The sequence below is a fragment of the Podarcis muralis genome, chromosome 1, assembly GCF_964188315.1.
Source record: "Podarcis muralis chromosome 1, rPodMur119.hap1.1, whole genome shotgun sequence".
Classification (NCBI taxonomy): Eukaryota; Metazoa; Chordata; class Lepidosauria; order Squamata; family Lacertidae; genus Podarcis; species Podarcis muralis.
In genome coordinates, this window is record NC_135655.1 from 92,292,594 (window position 1) to 92,309,296 (window position 16,703).

At 44.5% G+C, this 16,703-nt stretch overlaps 2 protein-coding genes across 3 annotated transcripts in view; one reads left to right on the forward strand and one right to left on the reverse strand.

Annotated features, from left to right (window-relative positions):
- UMPS (uridine monophosphate synthetase) overlaps positions 1-16,703 on the forward strand; it is a 57,031-nt gene that overhangs the window by 17,095 nt on the left and 23,233 nt on the right. The window lies entirely within an intron of this gene.
- Positions 1-16,703, reverse strand: part of ITGB5 (integrin subunit beta 5) — a 77,174-nt gene that overhangs the window by 5,895 nt on the left and 54,576 nt on the right. The window contains exons 11-12 of the mRNA XM_028743685.2: positions 6,347-6,569; positions 4,734-4,837 (exon numbers count right to left, since the gene is read on the reverse strand). Coding sequence (XP_028599518.2) covers positions 4,734-4,837; positions 6,347-6,569 — 327 coding nt within the window. The remainder of the gene's footprint in view (positions 1-4,733; positions 4,838-6,346; positions 6,570-16,703) is intronic.

Sequence of the window (16,703 nt, forward strand, 5' to 3'; positions counted from 1 at the left end):
CTCTGTCCAGTGGATTCCTTTTGCTTTCCTCTTGCCTTCGTTTTTGAATACTCCACAGACAACAGTCTCATTTTGAGGCGCAAAGTGCTGACAAAGTGGAGATGTTATCAAAACTGCAATCAATCCACTGTGTTTGCATTTCAAAAATGTGCTGACTGGTTTTTATCGCCAGAAATTGCTTGAAGGGTCATTTTTGAGAGAAAGGGGGAAGTTGTGGGAGGAAGGGGGGGGGGCAGACACGGCTGTTTCAAGCAGTTTCTCCCCCGGCCCCCAGTGGATCATATAAAGACAGGCTGTTATATGAAATGAAAAGGCCCGTCAGATGGGTTTGCAGGAAAAACCCATCTATAGCAGGTTTGGCCGCTGCATGTGAAGGTGAAGCAGAAGGGTCCATTCTCCTATACAGTGGTGCCTCGCAAGACGAAATTAATTCGTTCCGCAAGTTTTTTCTTCTTGCGAGTTTTTCGTCTTGCGAAGCACGGTTTCCCATAGGAATGCATTGAAAATCAATCAATGCATTCCTATGGAAACCGCCTTCAGACCAGGTCCGGGGACAGTCTGTCCCCCGACCTCTTCTGAAGGCTGGGGGGGGGGGGACACAAGGGCTTTTCTTCCCACCCCCAGCATTTTAAAAAACCCCGGGACAGCGGAGACTTCTCCGCTGTCCCGGGGCGATTTAAAAGCCCCCGGGAAGGCAGGCAGGGGGGACAAAGACTTTTGCCCCCCGCCAGCCTTCAGAAGAGGTCCTGGACCTCTTCTGAAGGCGGGCGGGGGGCAAAAGTCTTTGCTACCCCCCGCCTGCCTTCAAAAGCCATCCGGGATAGCGGAGAAACACGCTGCGTTTCTCCACTCTCCCGGGAAGGCAGGCAGGGGGGAGCAAAGACTTTCGCCTCCCGCCCGACTTCAGAAGAGGTCCAGGACCTCTTCTGAAAGCCGGCGGGGGGGGCGAAAGTCTTTGCTCCCCCCCGCCTGCCTTCAAAAGCCGTCCGGGATAGCGGAGAAACACGCTGCGTTTCTCCACTCTCCCGGGAAGGCAGGCAGGGGGGAGCAAAGACTTTTGCCCCCCGCCGGCCTTCAGAAGAGGTCCAGGACCTCTTCTGAAGGCCGGCGGGGGGCAAAAGTCTTTGCTCCCCCCGCCTGCCTTCAAAAGCCGTCCGGGATAGCGGGAAGCGCTTCCCTGCTATCCCGGACTGCTTTTAAAATGCTGGCAGTGGGGAGCAAAGCCTTTCGGCCCCCGCCGGCCTTCCTTTTTTTTTTATTTTTTATTTTTTTTAATAAAATTTTTATTTGGTTTTCTGGTTTTATAAAGACAAAACATACTCAAAGGAAAAAAAAATAAAAAAAAAGAAAAAAGAAAAAGACAAAGACAAAAACATGTATAAAATCAACCAATCCCCGTTTCATAAACTTGTTCCCTGACTTCCCCCCACCTCCCCTCGTGCATCCCAGTTTCAAGATTATATCAGCAAGTTGGTTTTCTCCTCTTAACAATGTTATTCATCACCTTATTTTGTAATAAAAATTAATTTTCCTAAGTTGGACTTAAGTTCTCTTCCATCGATTTTCATTTTATCTTAATTAAGAGTCATATTAACCAAACCTAAAAGTCTTAAGAGTTTTTAAGAGTCTCTTCTTCCCTCCCTCCCATCCCCGGTTTTTGTCCCTTCCCAATAAAAGTCCAAGATCGAGTTTCTCAGCCTGGGTTCCTCACGTCCGAGGCTTTCAAATCCCTCTCAGTCCCTCTCCGCCTGTCCCGTTGGTAGTCCTTTATGTCAATCATCAAGTCTGGGAAAAGTTCTTTCACCATCAAAGTGTTTCCTCTTCCCACAAGAGGGTTCAAAGGTAACTGCTGAAGAATTTCCACAAAGTCTATCTCTTCAAGATCAAAGTCCCAACGGAGGCCCCAAGCATATTTCTTTATTTTAGGTTTCTGTATTCCATTTTGTCCCGGGGCCCCCTTCTTCTTCTTCTGTATCTTTCGCAGACTTGTAGTAGATATGTTCCCAGCGTTTCCTTGCTTATATTCCGCAGATGTCAACTTTTGGTTTTTACTTCCCAGGGTTACTTCTTCTTTTTCTTGTTGTTTAGTCTCTTCCAGCTCTGTAGGTATTGTTTCCCATTCAGCTGTGAATTCTTTCTCGTTGAGGTCCTCAATACCAAGAGCAGAGCTGCCTATTCCCAAGGTCATAGTCTCAAGCTGTTTATTCATGGCCAAACTCTGCTCTTGTAGAGTTCCCACCAGTTGAAACATCCTTTCAATTTCCACCAGTAACTTTCCTTCCACAGCCATTGTATCCATTGTAGTTTCACAGAGTTCCCCCTAGGGGGAATCTGGTTACTTATTAGCCTTTTCACCAACAATCCTTTCACTAATTATTATTACTTTGTTTCCAACGATTTTAACTCAATTGTAACTCGTCTTAATCCAGAGATGACACTTTTTGCACTTTAAACCGACCGTTTGACAGCTTTGACAGCTGTCAAACTCCGCAGCTCTTACACAGGCACCAAAGCAGGACGTTCCCGGGCCCGGGAGGGGGGGTTGTTTAAAACAAAAAGAAGGTTCCCAATACTCCACTCTCCAGCCCAAAATTTCCTTTAGTTAAATCTTGGAAGCTAGTGTCCTTTTTAACTCACCCCACCAGGGGTAGGCTCTCCAGCTTAGCTCTTATGCCGTTGCTTAGATCGTCTGCAAGAGGGGGGGTGCGGACTTCCTTTTAGCACACCCCCCGATCGTCTCCAATTCAAGGTAAAATTTTTATATAGTCCCAATCCGTCTTACTCACGGGTAATTCTTTCAGTCCAAATTTTCAAGGAAGGAAGTCAGCGCTCTCTGGTCCTGGCTCGCGGCTTCACTCCACCGAGGTAGCGATCGACTCTCAGTGCCACGCCACCCCCGTATCCCCTCCGCAGCCTTTAAAAAGGCTCTTTGCGAATCAGGGGGGGCGCTTAAGGCACCCGCCGAGTCTTCAGTCCGCAGGCTTTCGCGCCTGCGGTTTTTAAGGGTCCCCGCGTCGCCGGCGCGGCAAAGACCCATCCTCAGTGGAGCCGGTTCCCTCCGGAGCTCGGAGGGAATCCGCCATTTCCAGATCGCGTCAACCCGGAAGTCTCCCGCCGGCCTTCCTGGACCTCTTCTGAAGGCCGGAGGGGGGGAAAGGCTTTGCTCCCCACCGCCAGCATTTAAAAGAGGTCCCCGTAGATTTCCCTATGGGCTTTCTTCTTGCGAAGCAAGCCCATAGGGAAATTCGTCTTGCGAAGCAACTCGCAAACGGAAAACCCTTTCGTCTTGCGGGTTTTCCGTCTTGCGAGGCATTCGTCTTGCGGGGCACCACTGTATTATTCAACTTCTATATGAAGCCAGTGGGAGCTGTCATCCAGGGATTTGGAGCTTGGATGGCACACATATTTCTCCCCATTCCGTCTGAATCGGGAGAGGCTGTGAAAGTGTTGAACCAGAGCCTGGAAGAGGCTGGATCCCAATAGGACACTCTGGGGCAGAGGTGAGGAAGTATGTTTGAAGGAGTCTAATATGATCACTATGCCATCATATTTTATGCTCTGTCCAAATTGTGGTGGCTACAGAAGCCATAGAGTCTATGCCTCTGTTGGGACCCCATAAAGGAGCAAGTAAGGAACGCAAATGTTTCAGTTCAATTCTACCCTAGACTTGTAAAGCTGGTGCAAATCACTTCCCAAAAGTGGATCTCCAGAATTTTTCTCTTTGCACAGGAAGAACTTTGCATGCAATTCAGCACAATATTGGCTACGTTATCTCTGAAGAGCTTAAGCATAGCTTCAAACGAAAAGCCTGCATTTCAGCGTTATCTGTATGCATGTTGTTATCTGAAGTTAGCTTTTTGCAATTGGTAGGCATCTGTATTTACACAAGTAGCCAGTAGAGCTTTAAGGGGCATTTTTAAGAACATACACACACCCCGCACCTCTGGCAGTTTTGGATACCATTAATGAAAAAATCTGGACTTTTCTCCCTAGGAAAGTGGGTAGATAATGGAGTCACATTTAAATAGCAAACAAAATCACCACAGACAGACAAAGAGGAAGAAAAAAAGTATGTTGCAACATTTGCATTGGCAAATAGTCATTGTCTGTGAACTGGCAGGAGTGGGGTTGAGCCCACAAGTACAACTGAGCAGCTACAGCTGTGATGCCCCCCCCCCCGCCAATGCCACACACACACACGAAATGAAATGTGACAAAAGGTCTAACACAACATAGCTTGAAGTTCAGAGATACCAAACTACTCAGTCCACATGACAATGTACTCCAGACAGAGAGCGACTGGCTATATCTGTTGCCATTAGATCATGCAGCAACAATTTTCTTTTAACTCAGAGGTGGACTGCAACTCCCATCAGCCCCAGTCTGCATGGCTAATGGTAAGGGATGTTGGGAATTGTAGTCCAGCAACAAGTGGAGGGCCACAGAAGGACCACTCCTATTTAACTGAAAAATTGTCTCCTGTATCACTAGCCAATATATCAATACAATAGATATATTATATAGATACAACCTCTCAGCTACTTCTTTTCCTACGTTACGCACACAGTTGTTCTTTAATGTTCCTTACCCTTACAACTCTAATACATCCAACCATTTTTCTACATTTTAACCAAATACATTCCAAATTCCCTTTTCCCCTAAAGTGGTGAGACTTTGATAAGCAGCATCGACTTCTGCCAGGATTCTGCCTAGTTTATCTTGCCTGTACTTACTGAGAACATCCACTCGAGTAATGATCTCGTCCCGGCAGTGTTTTTGGCAGGTCTGGTTGTCAGCCAGTCTTCCTGAGTTAAACAGCATACACTCAATGCAGTCCCTTAGAAAGAGGAATGAGAGGAGATTGATAGACTTCCCTTCAAATCACATCCATGTGCAGTGGAGTCTGCCCCCATAGGGAATGGTGCACTGCCCCACCAACCTGGGTTCTATCTGTCACTGGTTTTGTCTATCCTCTCTGGCTTCACCTACTGTTGGCCTCCCTGTCTTCTGCCCCACAAGTCTCAGTGCACTGTAGCAACCACTATTTGCATGGCGAAAAACATGGACAGAGACGTTTTCTCAAAATAAAACCTTTCCCCTGTGGCAACCACATATAAAGGCTGCTGCTGATTTTATTGGTACAGGGGTCATGGCTACACATTTGTTTCTTGTATGTAAGGAGAAACGGTTCCCATTCAAGAAGAAATAGTCACTCTCTAAGAATACTTTTTAAAAAGGAAGAAAGGGGAAGTGATAAGAAGAAGCCCAAAAAGGATTTGCACTGGGAAATCATATTTAGGACAGTCCTGTTTTGTAGAGAAGATATCCAACCTTTGGCAGCTAATACAGAGAATTAGCCAGTTAAGGCTGTGTTAAATTTAAATGAAAAAGAAAATGCATATTGCTTGAGATCATTTTGCATTCTTTCATGCATTTCATTATACACAATACTATTAATGCATGCCTGCACAACATATGAACTGTCAAGCTGAAAACACAGCATACCAGGCACATATTACAGCTTCATAAACCTGTTTTTGCTATATGATTTGGAACTGGGGGGAAATGGAGGTTGTCAGATACCTGACAGGTTCCAGTACAAGAGCAAGGAGTTGCCTTCAGCTTGGGGGTGGCAGGGTGTCACCAGCTGTGCAAGCCTGAACAAGTGCCATTAAGCAAAACAAACATCCATCAATGCAAGCTAAATGGATGTTAGAACTATAGAACACAGCAACATATCAAGTCAGATCATTGGTCCTTATCTATGCAGACTGGGAGTGGTTCTCCAGGCTCTTGGCCAGGACACATTCCCAGTCCTGCTTGGAGATGTCAGGGATTGAACCTGGGACTTTCTACTTCCAAAGCAGCTGCTCTCTCACAGAACTACATCCTTTGCTGCCTTGCATGAAGACAGACGGTGGATGCATGATCCTGGGACTGTTGAGTCTCCTACCCTCTAGCTCAAATGGATTTCCCCCAGTTCTACCTTTTCAACTGCTGAGGCCAAAAACTGAGCCAAAGACTTCAGGTGTGGAAAGTACTTCAAAGCTACGGTCTCATCTACAATAAACCGCAATAAGCACAATGGACTCATGGATGTAGTCTTAGACATGTCACATGTCTCCGCTGCAGATTCCCCAGCTGAAAAATGGGAATACTGATGAGCTACCTCACTGGATTCTAGTGATAAGTAAAGTTCAAGCTGTGATGCATCATTGCTTCCTGAATTTTTGTAGGTATATCGGCAGGTGGGATGGACACCAATGAAGCTGGAAAGCGACATAATGAGGCACTCTCATCAAGTTGTTATTTGAAGGGTTTTCACTCTAGCTAGCTCACACAATACCTTTTTGTGCTGCAGACGCCTGGGCAGGTAGGGCATTTCTCACACGTTTCTCCAAAGGCACCTGGTTCTGTGCACTGGCATTTCCCACAAATGCAGTTGCCTCGGCCGCTGCACATCTGGCCATCGTTGGAAAGGCACTGGCCCGTCTCTGTCGAGCAGTTGCAGTTGTCCCCAATGTAACCACGGTGGCATTTGCACTCCCCACAGTGGCATTCCCCATGACCTAGAGGCAAATTAAACAGAGCAGGCGTCACTTATGCTGCCAACAAAATGGGGACACAATTCCAGAAGACAGCTGAAAATCCAGTTAAGAGGCAGTAATGCTACCCAAGAGCCAATGTGTTCAATAATAACAAGTCTTAACTCAGCCATAGACTCACTGTGAGACTTTGGGCACATCACTGTTCCTCACTGCTGGTCTGAAAATGGGGTATCAAATGAGCTACCTCACAGGATTGGGTTGAAAGCAAACACATTAAAGATTGCAATACTGTCTAAATTAAAAGTGTTATGTAGTAGTAAAAAGGGCAATAGCAGGAATGAGTAATTAAAAACTGACTGTGGAGGGAGACATCACATTCAGCAGAAAGTGTCACCTACAAACTATGGTGTTCTCACAGGCTGCACATGAGATGGTAATCCCATCTGCTGTCAGCTGTACCCCGTCAAACTGCAGGTGGGGACTCACTTTACTGAATCCTCTCCACAACAACCCAAACCAGCCAACCAACAAGGATAAACAAAGTACATGTAACATACTTCTGATGCCGACAAAACAAGCCTTGCCATCCTCTACATAGGAATGTAGCAAAGCCCCAAATCATCAAGCTGGCCAGACATCTTATTTATAACACATGTATCTCTTCCCTCCTCCTTTCAAGGGTATCCAAAGATGGTCGATTTTACCCTCAACCACTGCTCTGGAGATGACAAGTTCCCGCAAGGTCTATCAAAGTCTCTCTGGGCTAATGGTTGCATGTGCAGAATGTGGTCCACTCGTGCAACAGGACTAGCCCACCCCTTGGCCTCTAAATCTGCTTGGGGGGGACTGAGCAAGTTTAGGGGTTACACAGGGAGTTGGGGGGCGGAGAAAGTTCCATTGTGGAGATGAACCTCATACCCCACTTAGCACTACATGGAATTCCACTCTCAGGCTCAACTCCAATACACTCAACAAAGGCTAAAATTAATTGGCATGAGAATAGCTACACAAGGACCGCTAGACTCAAATGTAAAAAGTAACAAGGCTGTACATTTGATATGTTCCGGAATAAAGGACACTTTTAAAATGGGTGGCATCTCGTTTGTATATCCCACCTGGCAAGCTTAAGCTGTACAGCATACAAGCCAAGGGGCTAAGCAAGAAAACTAAAATAGAAGCAAGTTCCTAGTTATTGTTTCAAGTGGAGCAAAAGTTCAGACACTCTCTTTTTGGCTCTTGATTATTTCCTGATGCAGCTGAAGGAATATGTTCTTAGTTAAACCCCACCCTCTTTTTTCATCCTCGTCTGTTTTGCACTAACAAATATTTAATCTTATTAAATATTTTCATCTCAGGGTCTCTTTCCTTGTTTTGAAATAACAGATTCTACTTTGCGCCAACACCAACAAACATTAAAAGGCTACTACAGACCTTGCAGCACTGCTGTTGACAATATTTTGCAGCAATCTCTCCCTGGAGGAATCATTTCTTAGCTGCTTATGATAAAAACCATTCACAGAGGTCGCGACTTGCTATTTAGGATACTTGGAAATAAGAGGATCTTAAAAAGCAGGCGTATCTGAGCCAACCAAACAACTCCAGGCCAGCCACTTTGGGATGTTCAACATATTTGAAAAGTAGTGGTCCCTGGCTCCCCTCCTTAGACATTTGGGTGGGGGTTGGAGTGTGTGGAATCTGCAGTAACCTCCATACTAGAGTCAATGAGGTTACATTGGAAATAAAACATATATAACATAATGCCTTGATTTATTTAATCCCCCCCCCACTCTATTCCAAAGGTGAACAGCCTTTGTTTTAATGTATTGCTATCTCATCTGAACCTCGCAGCCACCTCTGTGGAGTAGATTAGGCTGAGGAAAAGTGACTTGCATTGAAAGTTTCGTGGCTGAACCCAGCACTCACTCCTGCTTTCCTCGTACATGTCTCCTGGAATTGTAAGGGCTTTGGACAAGGACTACATCACCCTAAAGTTCTGCATAATGTGAAGCAGGATGGAAGAGGTACATTAGCAGTAACCTAAGGGCTGTAGGCCATTTCAACCTAAGAGGTTGTGGATACAGCCCCACCAGAGTTTCTGGGAATCCTGTGAATGCTGCTTGACACTCCAAAACCAGCATCACTTCCAGAGCGGCACATAACACATAAATAATAAACAAATTGTAGCAAACGCGCTGGAGTGCTAAAGATGACTTATTACGCAGGCAACAACTTTAAAACATCCAGGAATATAGACTCTGGTTCAGCTGTGAAATTCCCAGTACTAACCACATAGGGTTAAAGCCAGTCGACAAGCCCATGTCCCCCATACCCACCTGACATCATAGGTGACATCAGGTGTGGGGCACATAAGGAAGCAGCTACAAAGAAAGACTTGCAAGCTTGCAAGTTAGAAGTTATTTTGCTGTCGGCAAGCCCCATTTTGTCCACCTGAAGGTGGCACTGATGGCAAGGTTGACTGCCAAGATACTAAACCAAGTGGTGTTTTGTTCATTTTTAAAAAATGAATTATCAAATGGGACTGTCCCTCCTCTGTGGTAGCAGGTAGCTACTGTGGTATGTTATTAAGTATGGCACCACCCAACTTTTCTGAAAGTGTATTTGATGGTTTTGTCTGTTTCTAGAGACAAATGACAACAAAGGCAGGTAGCTCTCAAAAGTAGCATTGAGTGCTCCTCCTGCCAGATGGGAGAAGTACGTGTATTTTGACTCAGATGCAAACTGAGGTTTTGTGCTGCGGCGAATTCCAATCAGAAAGAGAGGCACTGGTTAATTTTTGTTGTTTCCATTATTGCAAGGAAAATCTTTGGGCACTTAAAAAGTTTGCCCAGCTGGAATTACCGTGAAAGAAATTGAACTGCAACTGGTTCATTAAACCAGCTTTCAAGACACAAATGCATCAAGAATTCCCAAGCCTGTGGCAGTCTGTTTGATATTTCTTATACACACACACTCCAAATTAAGAGACAGGGAGGGAGGAAGAGGCAAGGAACCTTTACAATATGTAAAAGGCTGTCTTGGAGAAGCATTCCGACTCTAAAAATAAATGCTGGAAAAGCACTGCACCCTTCTGCAGGCACAAGTCTTCCTGGTGAATTGGAATATAATCTCAGCCCAAGAAGGGAAAGTGCATTCTAAAAACAAGTCAGAGGTGTCAAAGCAACATACAGAGACTGGGTGACTAACACGTCTGAAACAGGGCATTCTGCCTACAGTACTTCCGTTTTTAAAAATGCTACGCCTGAAATTGAATGATTGCAGCATGTTTCAATTGATGAATGAGTTATGTTGCTCTTGAAACAAAATGTCAGCTATATGATAGTAAGGTACCAGTATCAAACATTTAAAGCATCTCTCTTTTGGGGGTGGGGATAGTATCAAGAAACACGCACCTGTACCCTAGCACCTGTTGCTATTAAATAAATATATTTTGTGCACTTGATAAACCCACCATTCTTGTTTTGGTTTTGCATCCAATTTATTAATGCCGTTGGCTAGAAATATTTCACTTCCAGCTTTGCCACAGTGAGCTTCTTCTAGTCTAACTCTGAAATGAGATGTCAGATGTTTCCAGCTCTTCCACTGCAAGCAGTAAACCTAATTCCATGTTTAAAATCAATAGCCAATTTTATTAGAGTGCTCTTAAAAGACAGCAGACTGACAACCTGATCTTTACCATGCAATATTCTCGGAAGCTCTCTCCCCTAGATCTCTATGCTTGTAATATCAGTGTCAGGGAAGAGTGCAGTCCGAGCAGACAAGTGATTCACAACTGCCCTGCACCACCACTGGCCTGTGTACATATGGATGCAGGCTTCTGTGTGCACAGCCCCAAGCAGGTTGAGGGGTTTTGTATTCAAATCGGAATTATGCTCACACTTCAACAGGGCCAATGCATTAGCTAGTGATACACACATCTGTACCTTTGGAAAAGAATGAAAACAGCTGGGAAGTTGGGGGGGGGGGGAGAGAGTCTACACCTTAGCCTTTCCACACTACTGAGCCCTGCTCACAAAAAAACTGGTCAGCAGGATGTAAATTTCTTTTAGGACTAGGCACTTGTAGCACAGACTACAACTTAAATGTGTTGTGGGACAGAGTACAGCTGCAGGTTAAACAGTTGTGACCAAAGACACTTATTTACGTCTTTCTATGGATGGCCATTACTGTGGGATGAATATGGAATGAAATGGACCTTTGTGAAGACTGGGTGTTTTTCAGCAAGCGAGAGCAGACCCTTATTTCTGCAGGATGAAAACTGACCAATGCCTTTGCTGAGCAACTGCAAATGAACAGCTCACAGTAAGGTAACAGCCTCTCTGTGGGATAGTTCATAGCCACCACCATAAATGACAGCTGTAATATGTAAACTGTCCTGCTATTAGACAAAACAGAGATAACGGTATCACTCCTTCAAGCTCGGAGTCCTGCTGCTAAATTACTGCCACAGGAGATGAGAACACCATGTCCATCTAGCTCAGGACTGTCTACACTGACCGGCAGCAGCTACCCAGTGTTTCAGAAAGGGCTCTCTCCTGTTCTACCTGGAGGTGCCAGGGATTGAACTTGGGACTTTCTGTGTGCAGAGCGAATGCTCTGCCACTGAGCCACAGCTCTTCCCTTAAATATTATTAGTTTTGTTATGGTAAAAGGCCCTGCAGTTTGCCTCTCGTGTACTTTAAATTACCTTCCCAACTCCCAGGAGATGAAAACAAGACACATGGGTGAGCTAAATCAACAGATTCATGAGTTGGGAACTTGCAGCAGTCCAAGAAACAATGCTGGTTTCACCAAAGCTATTTCCTTTCTCAACAAGGGAGATGGATACATGGGACTGACTCAGACTCAGATTCCGAGATGCAGCCCATTGCAGCTAAATAAGCAAAGACTGGGAGAACTCTGCTGTCTTGATGTTGTTCAGGGGCTTGGCAAGATGCTGCCCTGGCCTCCTTTGCCCCCATTTCATGCAGGAATCCTTGCTAAGTGAACAAGGCACAACAAAGAGACCATCTCCCTTCATCTCTTCCCTCCCCCTCACTTTCCGTTTTTCTCCACTCCTCTGCCTTTTCAGCAGGAGTGTCAAGAGCACAATACAAATTAAGAGATTTGGCACAGTTTAAGACACAGACCTCCACGCTGCAGCTTTTCTGCAATTTGTTTACAAGGACACATGCCAGTCCTCATCGCGTTTGTCTGGGTTTTTGAAAAAAGGAAAGAAAAACAAAACCCAAGTGGAACCATTACAGTTAGATTAAACTGGCTGAGTAGCATTTTATATTTCCCAAATGGAAACTCCTGAAAATAAATAAATGCATGATTGCCCATATATATATTTTAAAATGGTGCTGGATGGGAGCTCTAATGCAGTCCAATTAAGTTTCCAGCATGGAGAGAGATCACTTATACAGAAATAAGGCAAACAAGCTAACTTCTGTCTCTTGCACCTTAAATCATAATGGAATTCCCACTAAAGTCAGCAGCAGGACTCCTACTTATTTTAATGGAGCTGAATTGCACCCTTATAAATGGTTGGCCACTGGGCAAACAGGATGCTGGCCTTTGGTCTGATCTAGCAGGGTTCTTCTTATGTTCTAAAGAGAGGGATCAGAAACTTCAGTTGTGCTCACCACTACATGGTGGGAGAACAAAACACTACTGTTGAGAAAAAATGAAGTGGTCCTCAAATTATTCCTGAGCACAATTAAAGCCCTAAATAAAGACATACATCTTGGTCCAGGTTAATTTGGGCAAGGGGTATCCAACATGTTTTGGACCACAACTTCCCCCAGTCCCATTCAGCATGGCCAATAGTCAGGGATGCTAGGAGATGCTGTGGTCGAAACATCTGGAGGGCATCACATTGGCTATCTCTGATTTACAGAATGCTTTCTCCCACAGAAGACACAATCTCCTAGAATGCACAGACATCATATGAGGAGGTGGGATTGCTCCAAGTCCCATTGTTAACAAATGTTAGGTGGTAGTTACAAGCAGCGGGACCTTTTCTGTAGCAGCCCCCTACTGTGGAACTCTCTCCCCCCCTAAAGCATGCTATGGCAGCTCTGCACTGCTTCTTACATTGTTAGTGAAACGTTTGGGATCTGAGACCTAAAATGGTTAGGTAGCTTGGGTTTCTGACTCACTAAAGCTAATTTTTATATTGTTTGCTATTGTTTTTGTCTAGAAGATTCTAATTTATAAAGTTGATACTTGGGGCGTTTTACAGTAGTTTTACTGTTATTTCTACATAATGTTGCATGCTGCCTTGCAGGCTTTGTTTGGTGGGATTCAAGTTTTTAAAAATAAGTAAGTACAAACTTTAGAGGAATGCAGGAAAAAGCTTTGAACTTTGGAAAATCTAGAAGGTTGAGTTTAGAAACAGGGTATAACGAGAAGCAGTTCCTTCTTAGGCAAACAAGTTCAACCGCTTCCTACAGAGTTATTTCCATGACTCAAGAAAGGAGCATTAGCTTCTGTCTACATTCCAAAATAGCACAAATAAGCACGCATCATACACTGCCACACAGTGAATTTTGCACAAGGCAGCAGAAGCTCTCCCAGATGTTTTTCCTGGGATGGCAGACTACTAGAGCTAAAAGAGATTAACCAACTATGAAGATGGGAAAAGCTAGAGCACTACCAGACTCAAGAGAATAAAAAAAGATTCTAGCAAGACATAAAACTGCACAGCTGCTTGTACATTGTGAAATCAGACAGTGCACAATCTATAAGCTTCTGAAGAAAACCCAGCATCACTTTTCCCAACTCCCACAATTTCTGCTTTTTGCTTTGAAACAAGAGGGAGGATGCCTGAGCAAGAAACCCTCATAGAAACAACTGAGCCTCAGGACAAATAATTAAAAAGTTAAGCCAACTTGTCCTCCCTGTTCCGCTATCTTCTGCCCACACACACTACTGTAACTGGGAAAAATTATGATAAATATCATAAATCAAGAATGAGAGGATGGGGGGGTTGATGTTGTAAAAGCATCCTCTATTGGTCACACTCTGCAAGCTATTCCGCTCACTATTCTGGCAACGTGCTGCTCACCTGCTCAGCAGGATCACATATAAAAAGAAATCCAACCCAATGAATGAATTAATGTGTGCACTCCAGTTGTACACTTAGGCCTATGTTGTGCAGTAGAACTTAATGCAACCTCATAGGGATCCTTTTTCACCCCAAGTGAGAGCTGCAAGCCAAAAGGGGGCAGGGGGGAAAGGGGGGGGGGGGAGAGAAATGCAATGCCAACAATGGCTGTATAGATCCAAGAGCTGGTGGTTCCATTTTCCAGACTGTAGTGCAAGGAGACTGGAATGCCCCTAATAACACATTTCTTCACCTAAGAAAGCAGCATAAATGTTGTAGCACTGGGGTTATATGGACACCCCACCCTGGGTGTATATGAAAAGATGTGCCTTGCCCACAGAATCTGCAACAGGGCAATTCCCAAACATATTTCAATAAGCTCACCATTATGCATAATGACGCATTGGGTTCATTCCCCTCACAAAGCTACAATTCCCAGAGTGATTTAACAATCAGTCCCTCTTTCTCAGAGCACTCTGGAACAACTCTTAACTCTGTGAGGTGAACAAGGGTCTCCTGGCAACTCTCAGCACCCTTAAGAAACTACAGTTCCCAGGATTCTTTGGAAGAAGCCATTAGCATTTAAGGTGATGCGGCAGGGCTTTAAATGGATGGTGTAGATGACGCCTTACGCAGCAAGTCACACAGATACACAAACATGCCTCATTGGGAGGCAGTATTTGGAAAAACACGGCTCTTCCAAAACATTACACTTCTTTAGACTGTCCAGCACCCTCAGTCTTGCCAACCCTTCTCATATAAATCATTCAGCATTCACAGATGCAGTTATTACTGAGAACATCGTCTTTTTCCAGTTATTCCTAGTGCCATTTATTTTGAGTCAGCATTTTCCATTTAGTCTGTGTTGTTTAGTTTTTTTACAAAAACCACAGACTTCAGCCACTACAAATGTCTTCATTATTATTTTTATTATTTATTTGCAAATTTAACAAAGAAGGGAAACAAAAAGGAATTTTTAAAAAATGAAGGGAGAAAAAGAGGCACTATATAAACAACAACAATAATTAAAAACACTGTCAGTTCACATTAAGGATACCTAGATCATGAAGTCATTACAGTCTTTCCACCATCCCTCCAGTTTGCTTCCTGTCTTCACACACACCCTTGTTTTTCATGCTCTCAGCAGGGGCTAAGAAATGACTGGAGTTAATTTAGCAGTTGGCAAAAAGCAGGCGTCCAACCCTTCTAGACTCTCAAGTTTTGTGACCTTTGCACATGTTAAGGATGAAGGCTTTCCTTAGCAAAATTATTCAGTCCCTCCTTTTCTGCAGGCAGAAAGCTTCCAATAACCTGTGAGTGTTCTGACCATTTTTTCCTTCTTGGTCAGATGAATAAAAGTGCTGAATTTTCATGAAGGCCATGGAAGCTTTCATTAAGACAACTTCACAACAAAGTGCTATACACTAACCATAAGCCGCTTATGTGCCACGTTACTGTTTAAAACACAAAACTATGCAGAGGTGTGTTTTTACATTCCACCTCAGCCTTCACCATGTTAACTTGACTTAACAGGGCATGTATGTCAACCCATGTGAATATAAGCTTGCTGTTCCACTTCAAGCTCATGCCACTTTAAATCAATGAGTCTTTAAAGCGCCACTGCACTCGTTGCCCTAACCACCCACTCAGGCCCCTAAAAACAGAAACAAAACTGGAGAAAGCAGTGGATGCCTTTATAAAGTGTGTGTTACTGCTGCTTCCTGAAGAACCAAAATTTACAGGACTGGATGCTCACTGGGAGAACAAGGAACATCATAGATTCTTGTCTGCACATCTCTCACACACCCCAAGTAAACCATAATCTTTTTATTCCCAGCATTCATTTTTTTAAAAAGGGTATGTGCCTAGCATTTGAAGAGCCAGATATATGGGGCAAAAATGTACAAACACTATTCTCCTTTCTGTGTGAGAAACCAGACTGCTCCCCCTTTTCAATTTTTGGGTCCCCCTTGCCCACACCAGAAAAAAATATTGCAGACACCCATGTCAGGAGTTCTGTGGAAGACCTCTCTCATATCCACATGAACAAGCAGTAGCAGAGCTGTCAGCTGTGGAAGGTGGAACTATTCAATGCAGAAACACACAGGGGCCCAAGGGTCCAAGGCATAGGGAGTGGCTGGAGCAGCATTGGACCCTTGACCCTACCAAGAGAAAGCTATTAAACCACCTCAAAATACCAATCTCACACATTCGTTGTTTTAAACCTAGGGAGAGCAAGCCCTGCCCTATTATGGGCCAAGCCAAATGGGATATTCAGTCACGTTGCCCCTGTAATTCCTCTTCTCCCACCCCGCCAAAAAATATAAATAAATTACAGAACAAGTATCACGGGATGCTGCTCTCTGCAGCGTAAACTGTCATGGAAACAGCTCATTTGCCATCACAGGCCTCAAAGGAACCTGCAGCCTCAGAATGTTGCACAGCAGTGGGCCAAAGGTGCTATATGTGCTTAAGAGCACAAAAGGAAATCAACAGTGGGTGAAGGAGTGTAGCTTAGTGGCAGAGCACCTTCCTTGCATGCAGAAGGTCCCAGTTTCAATCCCTGGATCTCCATTAACTAGGCAGGACTGGGAAAGACTCTTGAGATCCTGAAGAGCTGCTGCCAATTAAGTGCAGGCAGGAGCAAGCTAGATGGGCCAATGTTTTGATTTGGTATAAGGCAACCTCCGATGTCTCTGTGTTAAGCCTCTGTGCATCATCATTTCCCACACATTCTGCCTTCCCCCCCCTAACTTGAATGCCCAGCATAAATGCAGCAGGTTCATCGAATCCATAAATTTACAGGTAAGAACAGCTTACACGATAAATGTATAGCTGTTATAACCTGGGCCAGGACTGGAGGCGAGAATGTCTGGGGAAGGGAGTAAGTGGGAGGCAAGGAGAAAAAGTTCAGGATTGTGCTGAAATCTCCCTGCTTTTTGAACAGCCAGTAGCAAGAGTCAACTAATATGCTAAGCAGCATGCCTTACTGAGATGACTGGATTTCAATAATCCAAAAGGGATGAGCAAACAAGGGGTCATTATAA